At 33.5% G+C, this 25,136-nt stretch overlaps 1 protein-coding gene across 5 annotated transcripts; it reads right to left on the reverse strand.

Annotated features, from left to right (window-relative positions):
- Positions 1 to 1,369: 1,369 nt before the first annotated feature.
- LOC114881515 (cytochrome P450 6a2-like) lies at positions 1,370 to 24,915 on the reverse strand. Of its 5 annotated transcripts, none has more exons than XM_046290007.1 (6): positions 24,823 to 24,911; positions 11,206 to 11,585; positions 9,316 to 9,841; positions 3,611 to 3,832; positions 3,108 to 3,359; positions 1,370 to 2,186 (listed from the first exon to the last, which is right to left on the reverse strand). In XM_046290007.1, the coding sequence occupies exons 2-6, from the start codon at positions 11,539 to 11,541 to the stop codon at positions 2,017 to 2,019; spliced, it is 1,506 nt and encodes a 501-aa protein (XP_046145963.1). In that variant the 5' UTR covers positions 11,542 to 11,585; positions 24,823 to 24,911; the 3' UTR covers positions 1,370 to 2,016. The 5 variants fall into 5 exon arrangements, with proteins under 5 accessions (XP_046145963.1, XP_046145962.1, XP_046145961.1 ...); XM_046290006.1 differs by having other exon boundaries at positions 24,804 to 24,892; XM_046290005.1 differs by having other exon boundaries at positions 24,789 to 24,877.
- Between the last annotated feature and the right edge of the window lie 221 nt (positions 24,916 to 25,136).

A 25,136-nucleotide genomic window follows, 5' to 3' on the forward strand; every position in this document is an offset into this window, starting at 1 on the left:
AAAGAATGCTTGGATAAGTGCAACATCGCTATCCCCTCCACTTGGGGGGATCCCCCTAGGCGAACCGAGCCGCTCGACGAGGAAACCGTGTAATATGATCCGACCGTAATATCGGTGTGACTAATACTAATTGAACGATAAAACATTTTTATTTTTAACTTTTTCTTAATGAAACTTTTACTAACGCATTTGTGAGATTTTTCTGATTAAAATGACACCAAACACGATATAGTTTGAATTATATTTATAAACAATAGTAATAGAATAAACAACATAGAATTGACACCAATACAAAAGATGTGTACGGACACAGAATCGGCATGTCGGCTGAATAGAAAACATGTGTATAGACGCAGAATCGACACCTCGCTTGGATAAATGAAACATTAAATGCCCAGAATCGACACCTCGCTTGGATAAATGCAACATTAAATACCCAGAATCGACACCTCGCTTGGATAAATGCAACCACTGGGTCCCAATGTTGGTTGCATTTATCCAGGTTTTACTGTAATCCGAGATTCGACACCTCGGCTGAATATATGAATTGTTGCACATATTCAACTTTTACTGTATAGACGCGAGGTCCCTCCATTTATTAGTTCTAATAGTACCGTAGTACTTTTTTATGCAGAATATTTCAAGGAGTTGACACAAGTAAAAAAAAAATGCAATCCATTTAAATAAAAAGTGGATTTGCATTTTTTGAGTGCATCGTTGCATTCACGAAGAAAATGAAATCACAGAAAAATATACATTATCACACCATGACGTATCCTGTATACTTTTATTAATTAAAAAACATTTATTTAAAAAAGTTAATAACTTCTTCTAAAAATAATTCTCAGATTGCCCGTTCCTTCGGAGCAGGCATATATTTTTCAGCAGCGAGGAGTGCTACGGTGTGCTATGTAAAATCCACGCGTTTGGTCAGTCAGAATTTATCGGAGCGTGATAATTCTATCATTTGGGTTGAAAGAAAGATAGCATGATCACCGTACTCTCACTCTAAACGCGCGCCAATGTTTCGCTTTCGTTCTTCAGGCGTATCGTGGCGATGCCTCTGGCGAGATGAGCGTTTGAATGTGTTTGTAAAAATACTTGAGGCGCTGTTGCCTTCCTAGATCGTGTTGCGCGCACGCTAGCTGAGAATTAAACCTTTCAAGTTCGTAACAAAACACGCAAGTGGCTCCACCAGGCCCAACGAAAAAACTACTGTAATACCGACGTCCCGAATCGGTGACGTCACGTACTGGGCCTACCCCCTTAAATATAACTATTAATAAATACAAGAATCTTTTTAGCTTATTAAATATGAATATAATTATCAGCGTAGATCAGAACAATACAAAAATAAATGAACGAATTGTTACAAAATTAATTATATATAACAAAACAAAAGAAGAAAAAGTGTTTCCATAAATAATAATTTTTTAAATTTTTGTTGTTGCTATTCCTCATCTTGTGGGATGTTACACTAGTGATAACAAATAGTGCACAAACATTTTGAAAGATATCTTCAGAGCCGGCGTGACCTTTTGCGGGGCCTGGTACAAAAACTTTGTGGAGCCAGAATACACATTCAAATCCTATACTTAAATTTCACAATATGGAATTATTTATTAAAAGTGGAAAGGATGTTACATATATTTTTTGTGAAATGAATATTATATAATTTTTCTCGTTTTTTTTCGCCGCAAAATATTTGATTGCGTCATCAAATTTGATTGAGTTTGCTACTTCGCTTTCTATTGAAAGAATAGCCAGAGATGTAAATCGGTCGTGGCATATTGATAACTGAAGATAATTTTTTATTAGTTTCAACCGCGAGTTTTTGTAGACCGCGGGGCCTTTCAAAACGCGAGGCCTGGTTCCGGTGAACTCGCTGAACCTGCCTCGCTCCGGCACTGGTTACGTTACATATGTTACGGAGCAGACGAATAAACAATTTAAATATATATGTTATTCAACTGAATACTGTTAAGCATTACATTTTTGAGAAAAGTCAAATTAACACTAACTTGTTAATTTTGTTATTTTCAGATATATTCCTTCTTTCGGTGTAAGTATAAATGCACCCGGGGCAAAGTGATATGGAATTATAGTTTTCTCGCAGATATCAACTTTATAATTGCGGATAATTGTGATTAATCCAAGTTTGGTTTGATAAACTGCAAACCGGGCACCTGAAAATAATATAATAAAATATATTAACAAAATGTTGTACAGTTGTTGAAATAATTAATAGAGAAAGTATAAATTATTGGAGGTAGCACCTAAGTGCATTTAGCGCATTCATGACACAAATTATGTATTATAGTTAGAAAAGATAGATATGGTATAGAGAATAACTATGGTACAGCTTTAATAATAAATTATTAGATAAAGGAATTATTTCGAAAATAATTAATTAGATTAATCTTAAATTTTAATTTATGTAATTAATTAGTTAATTAGAAACAAGGAGCAAATACTTAAAAAATAAGAAAAAAGGGAACCGGGATTTGAACCGAACGACCTTTGGATTTACAGTCGTATGGTAACAACGAAACTAGCTATTCATGTGTATGTACATATGTGAGTTCGTGTTATACGTTAGAATGTGAGTAATAACTAACTTTAATTGTAAATATTTCTTAAACAATTAGCCGTCAGCCACCAACATATTATAGTTTCATCAACAAGTGTAGCACTTGGGAAGTTTTCCCGTTGTTATTATAATAAAATAATTAACTGAACTACTGTAGATAATATAACTAGATACTAATTCAATTCAGAGTTAGGTATATTTATGAATATCGAAATATAGATCATGAATAATACTTATTAATCGAAAAAATAACAAACAATTTTTGAATAAGAATTACAAACAGCACAAAGTTATTCAAGAATAATGAACTAATGAAAATTAGAGATTTTGTGCTCTCCTCAGTGAATACTACAACCCGTTTAAAAATTAAACCTATTTTTAAATACTGTATATATAGGTAATGACATTTTATAAGCAATAAAATTATGAATTTTGGATCGATAGATGGCAAGATTATTTTTAAATATATTGCAACCTTTTCCGATTGTTAAAGAATGAATATTTTTAAGTAACATACCAATACAATTTCTTGGTCCATCACCAAAAGGCAAATAACTCATAGGATGTCGAGCATCAACAGCATCCTCGTTAAACCTTTCAGGATCAAAGACCTCAGGATTTGGATAGATCTCAGGATCTCGATGTATAGCAAATATTGGTATCCATACTAACATACCCTTCGATATTGAAGCCTTAGTACCATCAAAAGTGTAATCTGAAGTTGCTGTTCTTGGTAGAAGTGCACCTGGTGGATACTTTCTTAATGTCTCTATATCAACAAATTATTCAAAATTTCATTCCTTATTTATCATTAATTGCAATTATAGAGGTGGTTGTAGTAATATGGACCAGTACAATTTTGTAGATTTTCCTAGAAAATGACAATATAGGAAAAAAAGTTTATAATCGCCATTTTCTGTACGGAAATCTACCATGCTTGCTAATGAATAGTTAAAGGATAAAAGAAGATTTGCATTCACAGTGAAAAATTGAATACATTTAACATAATTTCAATCGCACCTTTGAATACTTTATCCAAATACTCCATTTCCTTTATATGTTCATATTTCAAATTTCCATCACTATTTTTAAAATGCTCTTCAATTTCCTTACGTAGTCTGTCCTGAATATCATGGTTCTGAGCTAATTCATAGAGAGCGTTGCTCATTGTGGTCGAAGAAGTTTCAAAACCAGCCGCAAAAAATACGAAAGCCTGAGCAGTTATAAGGTAATCTGTTAATTCTGAACAAGAAAAAACAATTAAATTATTATTTATCAACATACTCATTAATATTAATTGAGAGAATTAATTTATACATCTATACATATAAATAAAATTGAAGTGTCTGTCTATGATTTCAAAATAATGGTTTTTTTTTTAGTACATATATGGTTTTTCGCACCTTGCTGAAACCCAATCACGTTTTTGCAAAATTTTTGTCTGTCGGTTTAAACGGGCTAATCTCCGAAACGACTGAACCGATTTTGACGAGACTTTCATTGGCAGATTCAGAATTTATAGAGTAATAATTTAGACTTCTTTTTATTCTAGAAATATTCAGAGTTCTCGCGTTTAGAAAAACTGTAAAAATCAGGCGCTAATGAGGCAACTTTTTTATAGTCGGTTTATGCAGTTCACGCATTTACATATATATATATTATACTGATTTTAATTGTGAAAATCGAAGAGAGAGGCGATCAATCACAAAATTAAACAAACTTACGTTTATTTATACGCATGCAATGCGAACGAAGTCGCGGGCAATCGCTAGTCGAGAATAAAAGAAGACTTGCGAATTACACTGACCAACAAATTTAAACATTATTTCTGTTTTCCAATAGCCATTGAGTGATCGTTGTAGAGCTTCTCGTCCTGAACACGAATCCGAAAATCGAATTGCTCTATCACCCTCAGTTTTCGAAAAACACGAGTTTTTGGAAAAACATGTGCTTTGGGGGGAAAATAAACTATTACGCGGAAACTAAAAACACTAGAATAGAGGAGAGTTTCCCGAATATATTAATATATATAATTATTATATTACGTAATCCTGAACAGATGCAAATGTCGATGAAAGTTTAAAAAACAGCCGACACACGCATTTCCTACGTATTACTTCTGTATTTTTAAGAAAAGTTCTTTATCTAGCGCGAATTCTCTATACAGTACCGAATTCTGTAGACATTTCCGAAGAAAAAACTATATGTGATAAGTGTTGAACCAGTATTCGAGTAAATCGAAAAAATATCTGGCGGTGACGCGTGTACGCAGGTTTGCCGCCAGACGGCCATAGCTCGCTCGCTCTCCACAGCTGGTCAGTGCCGTAGCTACGCGTAATAAACACTAATGGTGGGGTTGCAATGTGTATCCAATTTTTATACCAATAATGTTCGATATTTTCTTGCTATTATTATTTTACTTTCATTGTTATTCATTGTTACTCTTAGATACCAATAATAAAATGATAAAATATTTTAATTCAAAATTTTAAAATCGATTGACGAGCATTACGACTTTATCAATCGGCACTCGATTGAAGACAGTTCTGAAATTTGTGTATGATATAGAAAAAATATTTATTGTTTCTCCGATTGAAATTTTGTCGATTGTTTTTGAGAAGGGGGCTATAGCATTTAGACTTTTTGTCACTTTTGCACAGGCCAAACGGTAAGAGTTATGGAAAAAAATTCTTGCGCCATTGTGTTTAGTGGGTTAAAATCTCAACAAATGGGCGAAAACTTCTTTTTTTTTGCTACTTACGGTTTGACCGGAAATAGCTGAAAAAGGGTTGGCTCTAGAGCGAATCTCGCTGTAGTTCACTTTGGCTTGTTAGTATTTAAAAAATCTGAAAACTTTCTAGAATATTTTAGACATGTTTCTTTTTGGTTGTGTATTTTTTCAGATTTTTCGGTTGTAAATTCTAGGCGTGAAAAATTTAAAACGCAAAAATAAGTCGGAAAATTGAGATTTCGGGTAGAAGCTTTCGAAACACTAGATTTTTACTTTTACAGTAATTAGATATTAACATGACTGGTGTCCTCAATTTTTTTCAGATTTTTCATTATGGTGCATCAAACCGAAAAAAAAACGATATTTTAAACATACTTCGTGCGATAACATGAGAAATGCTTTCAATTTTTACATTTCCTTTACATACTTATTGTAAGTATGTAAAAATTGAGAGTATTTCTCATGTTATCGCACAAAATATGTCGAAAATATCGGTTTCTTTTTTCAGTTTGATACAACAGAATTCAGGACATCAGTCATCAAGTAACAATCTAGTGTTCCGAAAGCTTCTACCCGAAACCTCAATTTTTCGACTCTTTACAACTAGGATTTACAACCGAAAAATCTGAGAAAATTCACAATCATGAAGAAACATGTCTAGAATATTCTAGAATTTTTTCGAATTTTCTGAATATTAATAAATAGGGAAAATATGGCAAAAACCGTGTTTTCGATTTTACCCTGTAACTACCCGCCCAGTTGAGATGCAGGATTGAAACTTGGTGTATAACGGTTTTTTTTTATAAGCTATTAAATGGTGCATTGGGGAGTAAAATCAGGTCAAGGGCACTTTTGAAAAATTGGAAGTCGTAAAATAAGGGCCACCCTAATGTACATAGGTCGAGAATAAACTGGATCGTTTCGCGAAAACGTTGCAATAATCTTGAGTCAAAACTGACTTGCGTTCGTTAATTAAAACCGCTTACGTTCGCGGATATTGTACGCGCCTCAAACAAAGGAGTCGTTGTATCAAGCAGATTCACGGCATTGCTACGCGATTTTAGTAAATTGAGCGAATTCTCGATAGTCGGTGGGACAGAGTCACTTTGGTAAAGATGTTTGTCACAATTGTCGGTATTTGACAACGGTGAAATCTGTTAGTGGGATATAGTCCCTCACACAGGTCTCTCCTCCGTTTCACTTACTCAACAATTTTTCACCGATCTAGTCAGCGCCCTTACGAATTACATGCTAAAGATGTGGAAATATTCCTGAGAATGATTGCCTCCTGGATTATATTTTTACACTATCTTAAGTATCATTTGGAGGATTGTAAATAATTTGCCGGACTTCGTATCCACGAATTATTTTCACAAATGCCGACAATGAGAAACACGAGCGAGTGAAAATAAAAGGGACCCCGTTTACGTGCGTATCTTGTGATTCGTTTAATCTGTAATTCGAACACCGTCGTTGTTATATTCTATCTTGTATGCGACCTATAACTTTGTTTTTCTAAGATGTCGACTCATCCTCATCGACATCTGCACCAACCGACCATTCCAAAGTGTCCAGTCCGTCCATCCTGTAGAACCCTTTTTCGACATTTATGTATCCGGACCTTTCTTTCCCAAATCTTAAACTATCAGGACCTTTTCCCCAATCTTCCCTGCAAGGCCCTTGTTCGATATTTATATATCCGGGCCTTTGTTTCCCAAATCCTTAGCTATCAAGATCTTTTTCCCTATTTTCCCTACGAGGCCCTTTCGATATTTATGTTTCCGTCATCAAGCCCTCATTAAGAAAATCCTCACAACGTCCCATTTCCTTTTTCTCACGGCTGGACCACCATCCCCACCTCCATACTTTTACCGAGGAAATTTGTCCTATAAAAAGGGCGCTCAAAGGGGACACCAGTCAGTTCTCCTCGTAACTTTAGACTTGCTTATACGTATTTTCTAAGATTGTATTGTTATAAGAATAAACTGATTTACAAACCAGAAACTCAGTTCGTTTTTGATCAACGCCGATGACAAATATCACGCGCCGGACTACATCGCGATACCATCAGCTATTTACCCGCGGTTTTTCGATCTCTAACGACTGCCTGTACGAAATATCTACTTTTTCTATGAGTCGAATTCCTTCATTCTATTTCTGGAAACTTATTGTCAATATCAGATTAATTTCGAATAACTGCTGCGTTCATGCTCCTTCCAACGCAACGTACTGAATAAATATTGTGATACATTTTATTTCTCTAAATACGCCTTGAATTCTTGCTAACGTCCCATTTTCCGCATTTGATAATTCACAAAGCTCAAACTCATCCCTTGAGAATTAATTGCGGTAGGTCTCTGCGTTTCGAGAGTTCTTTGAAACACCGATACACGGACACCACCAAAAAGGTAACAAAAAAGACGATTACACTTTTGGTACAATATCAATCATAGTGTCCGTTCGTCTAGTGTATTTTGTAATTTCAAATAAATTATTGAAATTCTAAATTATTGAATATTCGAAAGCTTTTATCAGATGATTATATTAATTATTTTAACGCTTTTATTAAATAATTAGATTTATGATATTTGCTGCGGTTAAACTTGGATTCCAAAGTCAGGGCTTTTTCACTAGACGAACGGACACTATGATTGATATTGTCACAGCCGACTCTAGTACTAGCCATGCTGAACAACGTGGCAACACCGCTCACGTGACAATCGGGAGTCCTATTTTCAAAAACAGAGTCCTGTGCTCGGAATTGTAATTACCGTCTTTTTTAATTAAAAGCTGTAGTAATATACGCTATTTTGTATTAATTATGTATAAACAATACATAAACGTTGCAACTATGGCAAGTAGAAGTGATGTGGTAGTATAAAATTGTTATAAATGTGATATAAATTTTGTGTACTCTCGAAGTAGTTTGGTGTTGTGAAGCATGATATTTGAAATATTTACAGTGGTTTCAAGAAAATTTAGGTATGAAGCAAAATGAGACCATCTTTGGATCAAATTGAAACATTTAAGAATTGATAAACGTGTATATAAGTGAATAAAAACCTTGAAACAAGCGAAATTATTGGAACGAAACCAAAGAGGTTATGTGAAGTCCAGAGAGTAGCCGAGAGTCCGACGACGTTGATTGGCTGGGAGTCTGGGAGTCCGGGAGGCAGATAGAGTAGGGTTAGATGTTGATATATTCAGACCGGACTCCCGCGGTGTTGCCATTTTTACTTCAGCACGGCTAGTACTAGAGTCGGCTGTGATATTGTACATATAGAGTATTATAGAATCCCCCTAGAATACTGTTCTTCTAATATATTACTAGATGTAATATTGGTATACTAGAAAAATAACAGATAATATTGTTTTATGTAGAGGATCGACAGCCAATGGCGATCCGCGGCTCGTACCCGAAAGGGGGGGCAGCACTGCCTTGGCTGAGCCGACCCTTTTCTAAGGTTGGCGCTCTGCGTCCAAAGGCTACTTTCATTCTTTTCGACCATGTTCTGTTTACGCTTTTTGTATTTCTCGTTTCAATAAACTTCTCTCAATCTCAAGGTGTCGCCCATCTGTAGGTCTCTCCTCTACCAACATTTTACTTCGAATTTAAGCCGCACTTTTCATTAAAATTTTTAAAACGTAAAATTAAACGTAAAATTCAAAGTGAATATTTTAACATCTTATTTTTGCCAATTTTCCACTTTCTAATGATCTTTGAATTTTGCAGCCCTGGATGTGCTCTAATGCAATAGTGAAGATGAGAATTCATATTTTGAAAGTGAAAATGTAGAGAATGATAGTATGTATGTATATCTGAAAATGATTCTCAATAAATTAGGTAACTTATTATATTTATATTTAAGAATAATTAAATTTCTTTCCAATTTTCCAATTTTAAAATCCTACTGCGGCTTAAATTTAAAGTAATACGGTAATATATTAATATGAAAAGTACTTCTAATTCTAGTAATATAAATATTAAACTTACTGATATCATCGACTTTTTGAGGATGATCCTTCAGCTCCATAAGCATATTGATAAAATCAGGTCTATGTATATTATGTTCTTTTCTATACATCATAGTGTCAATAACCACTTTCGTGAAGAAAGGAGCAAACTTTTTATCTGGTACAATGTAACCCAATAGTTCGTACAATTTTGGCAGATATATGCTAGTCTTCAATCTAAGTACATTTCCGAAAGTTGGAGTGAAGATTTGTTTGCCTACTTTACGAAATTCACTCTCCTCATCTGCCAATGAATTCGTATCAATCCCAAAAGCGCAAGAACCAATCACATCGGTTGTGAATTTTCCAGTTAGATCTGGGATATCTATAGGCTCTCCTTTCGCAACTACTTTATCTAAATACTGTTTAAAGTGCTCTGAACATTCGAGGATAAGACCGAACATGTCTCTCAATTTTCCGGATGTAAACATTGGAGAAAGTTTCGAACGCAACGGTCTCCATCTTTTTGTTTCCAGGTTGAAAAGATGTTGTGATAATGGCTCGGTCTGTAAAAAAAAAATTACATTAAATATACTTTGACACATTATACTAAAATTTTTAATCCTTTCTGTATGGCATATTTCAATTGGAAATCATCCATTTTATATGGGACAGTAACAACATTATTATTGTTAAAATTCAGCAAAATTAGTTATTCGTTACTTATTTTTATATTTTTAGGCAATCTTCTTATTCTCGCATAGCTTGATATTAATTTAACATTTTCAATACAGATGCCACCATAAAATGTCAAACTTTTCAAACGGATGACATCATATGATGACACGCTGCATATACCAAATCGCAGTAAAAATATTAACCAGTCGTTAGTTCTTTTCACTCGGATGTCATCATATAATATCAAACTTAATAAAAACGTGCACAATTTACCACTGGTAATTGTGGAAGCATACGTAACTGTAATTTCATAGATGAATTATATAAAATCGTTGTGCTAACAACGCATTACAGTGGAAATAAACGTCTGGTTTCATTAGAAGTTTGAAATTTCAATTCTAAGACATGCACAGCACTAACTAATCGTAAGAGTGTTCAGACAACTAAATGAGTCGGGTTGAGTCGGGACGGGTTGGGTCGGAAACTGTACTGTCCACTGATGACAAGAAGACCCATAAGAAGGCCGCGAATCTAATTGGTCAAAAAGGAAGAAACACACCCCATTTCATAGGCATTTTCGGTTCTAGCGAGCTACTGGTTAACGCGTTCGCTGTCACCATCGAAGCATTGTCGACATAGAGTGTGACCACCCGTCGACTATGCTTCGACGTTTCTCGCAGGAATTAGGATATAGTGACACACAGCATGTCCCTAACATTTGCTGCGTGGCGCGAACGCGTTAAAGCAGTTACACATGCTAATTAAGGTCGCGTAACGAAGAAAGTGAAAGAGACGCATCGAGGCACATACAATGGATTCAAAAAGTATTGACACATCTTTTGAAACAGAATAAGTTTTTTAAAATTGAACTAAACGACTTGAGCTTTTTCGAACAGCTAATAATGACGAAAAATCTACAATAGATCAGAATTGTGTTAAAACCAGTCAAAGTTCTTTTTCGCAACTCTTTTATTTAAAGTTGCTAAAAATACGTTTATAAAATAAAAGTTAGGAATAAATTTAATTTAATCATATAATAACAGTAGACCAGGGAACTTGATCCCCGTAATTAACAGAAATCCTACGATTATGTAGCGTGTGACGACAGAAACATAAACGTTTATTTTAGAATAAAAATAAACAAAACTGTTCAATTTAAATTGCTATGTTGTAGAAAATATGCAAAATGTATTATAAAATTTTTGTTTTCAGATTATTTTATTCTGTGACTTAATAATACGATTTTTCATACCTTTTCATAGACCTTGAATCCGCGATCCGAAAATTTCGAGAAATCTTTGATAAGAACGTCTTTAATTAATTCTGGATCCTTCAGAAAGATAACAGGAGATCTTTGCATGAATAATCCAACCATTCGTTCGCCTTTATATTTCAGATAAATATCTCTGCTGAATTCTGGCACTGAAACGATTGGGAACATAAGGTCCTTGGTATTACCAAAAAATGGCAAAGGCTTCGGTCCAACTACTCCCCGGTCCTTCCAGTAATTAAAATTGGCAGTGGAATAATAATAAAAGGCAAAAAGTAATGCGGCGATGCCGCACAAAATTTCGAAGTAGCCCAGCATTTTCGTTGATGTTCAATGGCTGCTTGTTAAATGGTAACGAACTCCTGGAAAACAATTTACACTGTTTAACATAAATATTGGAATTCCCTGTTATATTCGGATTCTTTGTAATGGATGAATTTATTGTATTCTTTGTACATAATGGGTAATAAAGTTTCAAAGAATTTATAACTACATAAATATGTATAAAGTTCATAATTCTTAATGATAATATAAATTAATTACACAAACTGCATAAATTTGAATTTATCTTTCAAAATTGTTAATGAAAAATGTTAAACTTCACAATGAAAATTGATTTGCTAATTTTTTTATTTATTTTCTTTTAATGTCTCTATTATTTCTTATTTGTAGTTAATCTTTTGATTATTTTTTCATAACTGTGATTTTGTTATTATTTTCTAACTGTCAAATTAGTACTAAATTTTTCTAATTATAATTATAAACTGAATGTAGGAAATACATATTATAATATGGAAACATTCTTCTCAACCATACAATTTTGCATGTTAGAATGTTTTCTTGATATGTTTTCTATATTTGTTTTTACGAAAACTTGCAATTTTTACAAGTTGAGCCAAGGATCCATCTTAGGGAATCACTTGCTTTGCTTGGTTTAGCGACATAACTTTAATAATTTGAATTATTTTTTTACTTTTCTAATTTGTATTTTTAAAAAGAATAATTAAACTATTTTTAAGATCTTATAAATAATGAGCGTTTTTATCTTCTGTTTTCTATAAAAAAAGAGAATTATTATTAAGGATCAGTATTTAGTATCCACTTAGTATCTAAAACCTATTAAATTAGCATTGCATTATTCAAATGTGATAACTTTATTCTATTTTTTATACGTATTGATCACATATTGACTTTCAATCAGTATTATCATATCCTCTTGTGTTTACCACTGGTAATTGTGGAAGTATACGTAACTGTAATTTCATAGATGAATTATATAAAATCGTTGTGCTAACAACGCATTACAGAGGAAATAGACGTCTGGTTTCATTAGAAGCTTGAAATTTCAATTCTAACTATGTACATTTAAAAATATAAGTATATTTTTAACATAAATATGCAAAATTCTTTATTTTAAATTAGAAAACAATAGTCTCAAACTTTCAACCTAATTATAAGTGCAACTATAATTAAATAATTGTACAATTAGCTCAGATTAAAAAATATAGTAAAAAGATAATGCAAAAGTGTATTAATAAGTGTGTTAGTTATTTTTTACACGAATAACGAGTTGTACTTATAATAATTAGTGCAACTCGTTATTCGAGTAAAAAGCAAACAGAATCCACTAATACACTTATTGAAACACTTTTCTAATTGACTGAAATATACATCATATTAGCATATATGATATACAAGAAAAATGACTTGCTTTATATTCATTTTTTATATGAAACATAGCTTTAGTAAAAGATTCATAGAATCTGTATAAAAACCAATTGATCAACTGCAATTGATTGATTGCAATTTTTCTGCGATTGTTTTTGTTCCTTTAAAAGTTAAATATTTATACTGTATAAAAAGTGATCGTAATTGTAAAAATAACGTAGGAAGCAGCCTTATAATGTTTTGTAATTAATCATTTAATATGCAATACGAACTATGTAATATGCAAAAATTAATAAGACAATTCTTTGACCTTGTTATCATTATAATGATTTACTGGTTTCTACGTATCGCATACGATTATTTCCTGAATGTTTATAAACAGTTTTCTGAATCTCCTCATTCAATTTCCGCACATACTTCACATCAGCAGAGATCGAAGCGAAGATAAAAGTAACAATTTGATATTGAACTACGATTACGCAAAAACTGTCACACTTACAACAAAAATGTTTATAGCAAAATCTTACATAGTTATTTGACATTACTGAGTTACAGCAGTTTCGGTTTATAACATGTAATATCCAAATTTTTATTAAAAAATGAAGACCAGGGAAAGGGTTGCAACTATTCTTGATAGGTGATCGGTTGTAACACTGCATGGAATCGTAATTTATCTTTGCAAAACTAAAATATTTATTGATCTAAATTAAAATAGTAAATGAAGAAAGCTAAAATTTGTAGTAAATTAATCGATATTACAATTGCAGAAAATGTGAGAAACGTTTTGGCTTCACGTGCCCAATCTTTATATTCAATACATTGCACCTGTTTTTCATATTGTTTGCTGATATTGTAGGATTTCATATAAACAACAAAAAATAATATTCTTCATCTTCTTGGTTACTAGAAACGTTACAACCAACCCCGATTACCGACGTCACAATCGTCCACGACCATGCTTTTGGAAATTTTCACTAATGAAACGCTTAAAAGTGTCAAGTAACGACCAGTATTACATTCAGAAGAGTCAAATCAAAAATTGAAAGAAAGGATAAGCACTTACTTACGTAAGGAATATTCATATTACAATTTTAAAACGCAAAGAAAAAGTTACTCTAGGATGTAAAATGTTATTTAATGATATATTAATACTACCAGATATATTAATTGCTTATCTATTTGTATATCCAAAATTTGTAATAATAGCTATAATAAATTTTGAGCTATCTACAATGTTACTTTTGTCCCAGCTTTCATCCAATTAAATAGTGGACAACCCCTTTACTTCTCCAAAATTTTAGAATTTCAAAGTTTCAAAATTCAATAAATTTTAATTTGCTAAAGATCCTTCCCCACGCTAGAAAAAAGATTCTAATTATGACAATGAGTGAAATTAGTTTATTTTTATCCGACTTCGAAAAGGAGGAGGATACTCAATTCGATGTGTATATTTTCTTTTTTTTTTTATGTATGTTCACCGATTACCGCGAGACGGATGGACCAATCGGATCGAAAATTTTGCATCATGTAGAGTATATCTCCCACTTGGTCCCATCCGAAAGGCATTTTGCATTTTTTCATGGCTAACGATTTTATTGCAAAGAATGTAACGCTTGATTTATATTGTTCACCGATTACCGCGAGACGGATGGACCAATCGGATCGAAAATTTTGCATCATGTAGAGTATATCCCTCGATTGGTCCCGCAATGAAATTTTTGTATTTTTTCATTCCTAACGACTTTTATCGCAAAATACCTCATTTATATCTTCCGGCGTTTATGCTGCAGGGAATGTACCAATAGCGATGAAACCTTTCATATTTAGTAGGAGGTATATCCGCGATGATCCCAGTTGCAAAAATTTATGGAATTTGTTAATAACTACTGTTATAGCAAAAAATCTATACCTTCATGTTACTCTGCACGGAATGTATCGTTCGCGGTGAAACCTTTCATATTTAGTAGGATATACAGAGTGTCACGCAACTACCTCGACAGCCGAAGAGGGATGATTGCTATGGTGGTTCTAAACAACTTTTTCCTTTGCCAAAATGTTGGTTAAAACTTGGTTTTCGAGTTAATAACAAAAAACACCGACCAATTCGAGCGCGTATAGCGCGCAGTCCCAGGGACTGCACTGACTGGTACGAAAACCGGGCCTGACGTAGGTCGCGAACGAACGGCTTGGCACCCCGTTGGCATAGCACAATAAAAAAACTGAACTGGTAGAACATCTTTAGTCGTTTAAAATGAATACGGAACCTAATCTCTTGTCGCCTATCATAATGTAAAAATGGAAATTCTAAGCATTCTAAACAACAAATAAAAATGATTGAAATGGAATAATTAATAAACGTTTGAATTTGAGGCTACGTTAATGGTGAAAAATTTGAAAACAATTTAAATGAAACATACCCATTCGTTTCTAAATGAACCTGCTACGCTGACAGCAAATAATTCCCGCTAGGTCACTGTGTCGATTCTAAACATTCGACGAGGAAACGCCTCGCCTATTATTCATACCTAAGTGCAATAAATGAGGGGAGTTCACTGGCCCGATCATGAGAACAGCTGTTCTACCGAACGCGTTTCCTCGTTTCCCAGTGACAATTAATCTGCTTTCAGCGTAGCAGGTTAATTTAGGAACGAATGCGAAAGTTTCATTTAAATTGTTCTTCAAATTTTTCATCATTAACGTAGCCTACAATTCAAACGTTTATTAATTATTCCATTTCAATCATTTTTATTTGTTGTTTAGAATGCTTAGAATTTCCATTTTCACATTATGACAGGCGACAAGAGATTAAGTTCCGCAAAATTAAAAATACCCGAACAAACGATGCTGCCAATAACGATTTGATTGCGGTATGGCAAACTTGGTAATTAATAAGTCGTAAGAGAAAAATTATAGGTCCGGCTGAAAACATTTGTAATTGTAACGATTGTATCAGAAATTGGCAGCACTCCTGATGTACATGCACTATACTGCAGTTCACGAGAGACCATACTTAACTCGCGCAGCTCACTAGGTCTAGAGAGATTTTTAATAACGTGTGTTATTCCCCTCTACAGATTGTTTCTTATTATACTTTGCGATCATATAAATGGTGGGCAGAAACATATGACGTACGATAACTGATAACCGGTGATGATATTGTAAAGTTTCACGATACAATGAAATTCCAATTCTTTTTCGCAAAAAAAAATTATGTGAACGCAAAATAAGAAACAAGCTGTAAAGGGGAATCACATGCGCTATTAAAAATCTCCCTAGACCTCACTAGGTCACTAGCTGCGCGAGTTAAGTGCGGTCACTCGTGAACTGCAGTATAGTTAATGCGCAATGGGTATGTTGATTCCCGTTGAATATTGTTTACTTGAAATTATCAAATGGGTCATTTATCATAGCTTGCCGACGCCCGAGTTAGGATCTAGCTACTGGAGGAACAGTTTTTAATTTTGCGCCGCCTCCGAAAACTTTGAAATGTATTTGGTACCCTAGTTAACGATTAAGTAGATAATATTAATAGCTATGGAATATTGGTATAAATAAAATAGAAATTATTTTACACTTTTTAGTGCATTTCGAAGTCGGATTTTTTTTTGTTAAAAAATATTTTATTAAATTTGACTTTTATAATTGTTGGATAGAATAAAATTTGAAAAAAAAAAAGATACGTTAGCGCTCTTAGCTTGCGTATGACGGCGCTGCGGTCTGGCATCCGGCCATTCCCGCTTTTACGTTTCACGCTTAATACCGTTTTTATTCTGTTCGCTGATAAAGGTTGAAATCCGTTTAGATCAATAATTATATTAATCATAAAAGAAACTAATCTCGTATAATAAAAGTGTTCATTAAAAGTAAGATACTGCGTGCTTTATTTACCTGCCATTATAATAAGCAAAACAAAAGAAACCTAACAATAATCCAATTTCCTTAACCGTACAAATTACAGTCTCTAAAATTGTCTATAATTTGCAAACCTTGGTAAATAAATCATTTTAAGTCTATTTTTATCTTACATAAGATTATTAGTATTTTATCTTTCCATACACTGTAGCGTAGTACGTTATCGCAACATGTGTTCTTCGCGCCAACAAACAGACGGAATATGAATAGTATAATTATTTTACAAATGGTCAAGACACGAGCAAGATTATTTTTAGACGTTTAAATTAATTATTTTTTACCATTTACTGATCAGTCAATACTTGAAGCAATTAATGCATCTCAATTATAATATTGGAAATTTGAAATGTGTTTAATATCACATTCAATTAATACGTTGAACGCTGCATGGGTCATTTGTAATCAGGGTTCCGATATTTTTATTTACCCCATTAACAATTAAACAATTAAATTATAGTCGACAGTTAAATATTTTTAAATTGGAAACTAAAGTACAATTGTTAATTTTTGGTTAAAGGAAGTTTGATTATTGTTCGGTCGCAAACGTTTACTTTTGTTGTGACCGAAGAAATTTTATGCCCTCAAGTGGCTCGGCGCGTAGATCACCGTGAACAGCCCTATGCCTCGAAAAATGTACGAGTCAAGGCAGGGCCTTTGTCTGTTAGTTTGCACTCAGATCGGTCTCAACATAAACACGTGCATGTCGTAAATTACCTAACGGTTTCTCATCGCCTTTCACGACGAGTAAAGAGAGAAAGAACATTTTTTTGAACACCACCCCTCTCGTGCGGGGGTTCTCGGGCGATCAGTCCATATCATTTAGTCTTCCTTCGAGTCCGCTACGAGACGGATTGTTTATCGTGGAGTTGGTGGATCCAATATAAAACAGAACGCGCTGCGGGCAATCATCGCGTATCGTATGATTCTATTGCAAGTCATGACGGTATCATAATTAACGTCATAACGTATCAACAAATTACGCAATCGTGCGTCCGTGATTCTTGAATCACGTATAACGTAATCGGGCTCTATCAATTAGATTTTGATAGAGGCCGTGCTCTAGCAGGCACGTTTATTAAGAAAATTATTATGAAAACAGGAGAGTTTTTACACTTTCTATAATGTAATTTCCATAAATTTTGCATAATAACTACAGTTATCAAGAACAAGTATTATAAAAAATCCATTAATATCCAGAGAAAATCGCATGTTTATATAGGTAAATGTACCCCCGGCGAGTATGGAAATTTTTTTTTTCAAACTTTCGACATCTGTGTACCCCTTCTATAATTTTCGTAACACTGAATACCCCTCGTAAAAAAAAAGTTGCGTATACTTTAATAACAAAATATATTTATTTTTTCCTTTTTTAGTACCTACATAAACAAACTAATAATAATTTCATTCATAAAATTCATTCACCGTACCCCCATCAAACTCTTCCCGTCCCCCAGGGGGGATATAAGTCGCAAAATTGCAGTTGTTCAGTTTGAAATTTAACACTTCGTATATGGGACTTCTTTCATACACTATCATTCTCGCTAAGGATACCTATGGGGAAGGGCAGGAAGCCGGAACGTTATTTTGTTTGAAGAAGCCCGATTTAATCACAAGTGTAAGGAAATATGGGATAATTGCGAACACTTAAGGGGGGCGTTTCATTTTTTCGGTGAAAAGAATCGATTTTTTTTTTTTTACGTAATCTTGTAGTTTGAAGTCTTGAGAATATCTCTACAATGTTTAAATTCAAAACTAATTAAATTGTGAAAGTTATAGACCGTAAACCGACTTGGCAGCAACTTTAAACGCGTTTTTCTCGAAACAGGTTTTTTACAACTGGCGGTCATGATTTCTAAAAAACTATTCAATCGATTGACTTGAAATTTTAACTGTATGCTCAGAAAACATCCCTTTATCGTCTGAACTAGAGAAAAAGTGATAAGTTGGATATATTTCTTTTTATCGCAAGAACAGTTACCAATTTTAAGAGTAAAATCGATCATCCAAGTTTGACAAGCTGCCATTTTGTCAAAAACAATTTTTTTTTCTTACTTCTAGTTCAAACGATAACTACATGTATACAGAACAAAATACCATTGGATTTATTGATATCAGATAATCGTAAGAGCTGATATCGAGCACGCCAGCAAAAGAGGTATCCCACGCGGCATCCAAGTTTACAAGCAACACAATGCAATATTTTTAATAATAAAAATATATTTAAGTACACAAATATATAGTCAAAAGATGCACCAAAGATGAAATTAAAATACTGCGTAGTTTTGCTGAAATAAATTCCCAAAAAACACGTTTTTTTTCCACCGAAAAAATGAAACGCCCCCCTTAAGGGGGATTAAATAAAAAGTAATGAAATTTCATTGTTATGAAAACCAGTTTTGTTGTATTTCAAACATTGGTTAGTAATCTTTGAGTTGAATTATATTTTCTTAAAAAATAACAATAATAAAGTGAAAATATGAATAACAAACAGAACCGTTTCCATTCGGATTTACGCCAACCCCTCTGAAGTAATTGCGAACAGATCTTGAGACAAAACCTAACGACTTGTGATAATTACGAGTTGCATCATTTGAAGCCTTAACAAATCCTTTGCTTGCACTTTCTTCATTTGTACAGTAAATTCCTAAGTAATTTTTCTCCAAGTTGTTATGGTAATGCCATAGAATGTTTTGCAACTATTTAATAAACAGGGTGAGCCGAAAATCGTACTATAACCGGGCGTTTTCAAGAAAATCGACTTTAAAGTTTGTTCAACTTGTAAACGACTTACTACAAGTACTATAATAGTATGTATTAAAAAAGAATGAAAAACGGGTAATCAGTAGAATCACTTTCTATTGTTTTATCCGCACAATCATCAATGGTTTTAAACACTGTTTCGGACAGAAACAACCACAGTAGTGGAATACACGACAAGCAAATTGTACTAATTCGGTTTTTTGTTTAGGTAGAGTTAAAAACAGGAAAGCCGATCTTTTTTTTCGATTCTTGTATCTTTCTCTTTTTATTTGATCGAAGATAGTAGTTTTTGGAACTGAATATTGTATGGAAACTTGTCCCAATATAAGTTTCTTAGCTTTCACATCTTCTCTTGCTAGTTTGAAGTTCTAGTTAGTATATTTAGTTATTGTTTCGACAATATTTAGGTAGCATCTGAACCAATAAAATTTATGCAGAAATATGGGGTAATTACGACCGTGCGGAATTACCCCATAGGAACCACTCGCAATTACCCAAAACGGTGAAATAACCAAAATCGAATTATATATGTCAAGAATTAAATTAAGATGTTTGCTCGATCAAGGTTCTGGGATAAGTGCCATGCCGTTCCTCATGATCCTCCTACCAGAAGATGCAAGATCTTCCCCACTCCGTGGCCAGATCCTTCTAGATCAACCTTATCTTTTGACACGTGCCATGCAGCACCATGACTTCGGGTCATCGGCCACACGCGCGTTCCTTCGAGAATCGGCGATCGAACTCTCTATCGCCGTTCCATAAACAAAACATCCGCGACTCTTAGAATTACCTATCAAATTATTATTGGCAGCATCGTAGATTTAAAGAAATACATACTGATCGAATTGAGTAACCTCCTCCTTTTCGAAGTCGGTTAAAAATAACAAACTGAAGCATTGCAAACGTATTAAAATTAAATTTTAATATTAAGAAATATCCTATTGCAAATTGCAATTAAAGATATTATACAAGTGATTAATTTTTAACTTTTAATGTCTTTTGATATTAATAGTTAGAAAAATATATTATTAAAAAAATATGTATTAATTTTTGATTTTTTATATCTTTCTATTATAATTTTAAAATTATTTGTTAATATCTTTGATACATTGAATGCCTTGATGTCATCAGTGAACAACTTTTCAAATTCAATATTATGCAATAACTAAAAGAAATTGAAGAATATTCTACTGTAACCATACTCTTTACACAAGAGGCGGTTGCAATTAATTTTATGAAAGGGAAGAAAGAAACTGAGACACTCAGATGGTTAGTGGGAAATTATTAAGAAAATAATTTATTTAGATACTAGAAATCGCGAGTTTACCGTCATACGCGTGTAACCATCGCGCATCGGATAACATAAGAAGTGCCCGTTATAAATAGATCTCGCGCAACTCGCCGTCCTTGGGAGTAGATGACCGTTTACTAACAGGAATTTACGTTGAAACGCGGTATGTGATACACGTGTGCTATTACGCTCACCTTTAAAATTTAACGGAAAGGGTATAGCCGGATAAGGTGGTCAAAAGTGCCCCCAAACCAAATTCGACTTGCTATAAATCATTCGATAGGTGATCAAAAAAACCAGTCTGTGCCAAGTTTCAACCCTGTATCTTATCTGGGAAGGTAGTTACAGATAAAAATGTGATCGCGAGGTTTTTGGCCAATTTCTCCTATTTAATGACATTCGAAAATTCTGATAAAAGTCAGAGACATTTCTATTTGTGAGGCACATATTGCAGAATTTTTTCAGATTTTTAGATTGAAAACTGAAGCCGTGGAAAACAAAAAACGTCAAAAAATCCTGAAAAATGGCGATTTTGTATTGAAGGATACGAGGTCCTACGATCATATTTTTTTTATAAGTGTGTATTATTAATACTATCATCCTCAATTTTTTTCAGATTTTTGGCAGAGGTGCGCCATAGTGTTAAAAAAATTAAAAACCGATTTTTTCACTGTTTTTTGCGTGTTAGAGTTACTTATTCGGCGAATTTTCGTCTGTTATTTATCAAATACATGGTATATACACTGTTCGATGTTTTTTCATGCAGTGGAATAGAATAGGAATTAAACTAAATAAACCTAATTGATACAAGTACGTTATGTCCGTTATATTTCAAAAGATTAAAGGTATTCTCAACGGTGTCGGTGGTCCAGCGGTAAAGCGTCTGACTGCTAAACCGATGGAAGCTTCTTTTCGTTGGTTCGAGTCCACTCACAAGGAGACCTCACATCAGTTTAGGTCATCGATTTTGATATAACTTTTTCTGGTGACTCTTGATGAAAACTAAGTTGACCCGTGTTTGACCGTTTTCGTCAATACTCAATATTTAAAGAGATATTTAATATTTTAATTCTTTGATATCCTTAAGTATGAAATTGGTAAAACGGTTATCCACAGATGCGTTAGGGAAACGGGTAAGGTAGTAGGCTCGTTGAACTACGCTGTCGTGAGTTCAAATCCTTTGGGGCTAATTCATTTTATTTCTACATTTTTTAGTTTCTGCGTTTTTTGTTCTGTTTTCTTGTTTTTTGTTTTTAATTTATTATAATTTTGTAATATGTATTATTTACAATTTATGGGATGATACATATCGTAGAAATACGAAAAACATAAGTGTTTTCGACAATATGAACATTTAATAAAAGCTGATGCATTGCAAGAGCACTTTGCTTTTCTTACACTATCCGGAAAACATACTTGATTAACATTCAAAAAACCGATCTATCGGAAATTAAAGTTACAAACTTTGACTGAAGTTTTACGATGTGTACCACAACATAAATTGTAAATAATACATATGACAAAATTATAATAAATTAAAAACAAAAAACAAAAAAACAGAACAAAACAAGCAGAAACTAAAAAATGTAGAAAAAAAGTGAAATAGCTCCAAAGGATTTGAACTCACGACGGCGTAGTTCAACGAGCCCCGACTACTTTACCCATTTCCCTAACGCAGCTGTGCATAACCGTTTTACCAATTTCATACTTAAGGATATCAAAGAATTAAAATATTAAATATCTCTTTAAATATTGAGTATTGACGAAAACGGTCAAACACGGGTCAACTTAGTTTTCATCAAGAGTCACCAGAAAAAGTTATATCAAAATCGATGACCTAAACTGATGTGAGGTCTCCTTGTGAGTGGACTCGAACCAACGAAAAGAAGCTTCCATCGGTTTAGCAGTCAGACGCTTTACCGCTGGACCACCGACACCGTTGAGAATACCTTTAATCTTTTGAAATATAACGGACATAACGTACTTGTATCAATTAGGTTCATTTAGTTTAATTCCTATTCTATTCCACTGCATGAAAAAACATTGAACAGTGTATATACCATGTATTTGATAAATAACAGACGAAAATTCGCCGAATAAGTAACTCTAACACGCAAAAGACAGTGAAAAAATCGGTTTTTAATTTTTTTAACTATGGCGCACCTCTGCCAAAAATCTGAAAAAAATTGAGGATGATAGTATTAATAATACACACTTATAAAAAAAATATGATCGTAGGACCTCGTCTCCTTCAATACAAAATCGCCATTTTTCAGGATTTTTTGACGTTTTTTGTTTTCCACGGCTTCAGTTTTCAATCTAAAAATCTGAAAAAATTCTGCAATATGTGCCTCACAAATAGAAATGTCTCTGATTTTTGTCAGAATTTTTGAATGTCATTAAATAGGAGAAATTGGCCAAAAACCTCGCGATCACATTTTTACCTGTAACTACCTTCCCAGATGAGATAAAGGGTTGAAACTTGGCACAGACTGGTTTTTTTTGATCACCTATCGAATGATTTATAGCAAGTCGAATTTGGTTTGGGGGCACTTTTGGCCATCTTATCCGGCTATACCCTTTAACGGATACCTGCTGTCGAGTTCTTTGATTTAATAAATAGCTTTAACTAGAAACAATGCACCGACTGGCCTCCCTTTGTCTCATGTCTCGCTTTAGCAGCTTCATTAGTCTCGCGGATTCGTACTGACAATGAGTTTGGTAGACGCATGAAATAGCCGCAGGTTGCACATGTAGAACAGGAGCCGTCTCGGAAGCGATGCCAGAGCACGAGTTTTACGTAGCTGCTGGTCAATTAGAGGTGCGTCTGATCGCATTGAAGCCTAGACGACAAGTGAAGGTCCTGCGAATCGGCAGACACCTCGCTCGGTGCTCCCGGCAGCGAAGGGGAATCTTACGCCTGCGTGATTCGTACTATGACATGATAGTGGGGTGGGCATCTTCCCCATGGGTGACGTATCGATAGCTTAATCGATCGGTTATACTACGTAACATTAATACCATGTATTTGTCTCATAAGGTACATACTAGGTGAACAGTTTAATCTGGAAAATAAATCGATTGTAATCTAAATTCTAAATAATTATAGCGTACTGTACTAAAAATGGTTGTTATCGCTGTTGACGTGTTAGTAATAATTCATTTATTGTCTGCTTTACTAGATCTGATCTAATATGTAGGAAGTAATATCTGATACCAGATATCATTTAATATTTGAAATAAAATTGAAACTTGCTGTGTCATACCTGTTATTAGCACAGTCACTCATAAGTTTTAGCATAATTTTATTTTTTTTTAAATTACATTTTACTTATAAAATAATTTTTAATTTTCTTGACAAGAAACAAAACAGTCATTTTACAATGAAATTTAATGAACATTTTAACTATTATTTTTCTACAAAATTTCTGAAGCTTTCTTTGTTTATTATATCAGTTTTAAATAATTTAAATTTGTAAATTAAGATAGAGAGAAAAACTACATACATATTTGGCAACACTATGTATTATAATTGAGTTGATAATTTCTTAAAATCGTTTATTTTTCACAACAAACAGTGTTGTTTATAATAAGATAATGTTATACTTTATTAAATGATACATTTGTCCAAACGTCGTGTAATAGAATAGATATATTTGGGTATTATTATTATCAATACTATTCATTTTCGATTAAAAAATTTTTTTATTTTTAATTAAATTTTAATTTAGTTTTATTAAAATGGACTTTTTATCAGACGTATGAGGATATGAGTGACTATCTTATGGAATTAGATTTACAGTTAAAAACACCACTAATCAATATAATTCACTAAAATTATGATATTTTATAAAATTATTTTTTGAAAACTGTTATAACACATATCGATGCAATATCACAGACGAAACATAATAAGATTCAACATATTACATACAACAAGTATCTTTACCAGGTGATTGTCACTCAACTCGAATCTCTTGATAATTTCACACGAGGCATCCAAGTTACCGTAACATCTTCTCCAGTGTGGCTTGAAGGCAACTAACTGTATCATCCTTCTTCGCTTCTATCTAAATATGTACTCGCACAAACCAAAAACATTAGTCATCGTAGCTTGCAGAGGTGGTAATCACTGATGTACTTGATCAGGCACAATTACTGGGGTATGTGCAATATCGGGTCCCTGTCTTATTAAAACGAGTTTCTCAGGAAACGGTAATTGTATTAAAACATTTTATCACGAGTTAACTCAGGGTAATTGCAACCTTTCTGACATTTTTTG

The sequence above is a fragment of the Osmia bicornis genome, unplaced genomic scaffold (assembly GCF_907164935.1).
Source record: "Osmia bicornis bicornis unplaced genomic scaffold, iOsmBic2.1, whole genome shotgun sequence".
In the NCBI taxonomy this organism is placed as follows: domain Eukaryota; kingdom Metazoa; phylum Arthropoda; class Insecta; order Hymenoptera; family Megachilidae; genus Osmia; species Osmia bicornis.

What these genes read in the sequence shown, in the direction of transcription:
- LOC114881515 (XM_046290007.1), bottom strand. Translation starts at nt 11,541, where the DNA reads ATGCTGGGCTACTTCGAAATTTTGTGCGGCATCGCCGCATTACTTTTT. An exon ending in GATTCAAGGTCTATGAAAAG is followed by an intron (nt 9,842 to 11,205) that starts GTATGAAAAATC and finishes TTTTTTTTACAG; the next exon opens with ACCGAGCCATTATCACAACA. An exon ending in TTTGGATAAAGTATTCAAAG is followed by an intron (nt 3,360 to 3,610) that starts GTGCGATTGAAA and finishes TTGTTGATATAG; the next exon opens with AGACATTAAGAAAGTATCCA.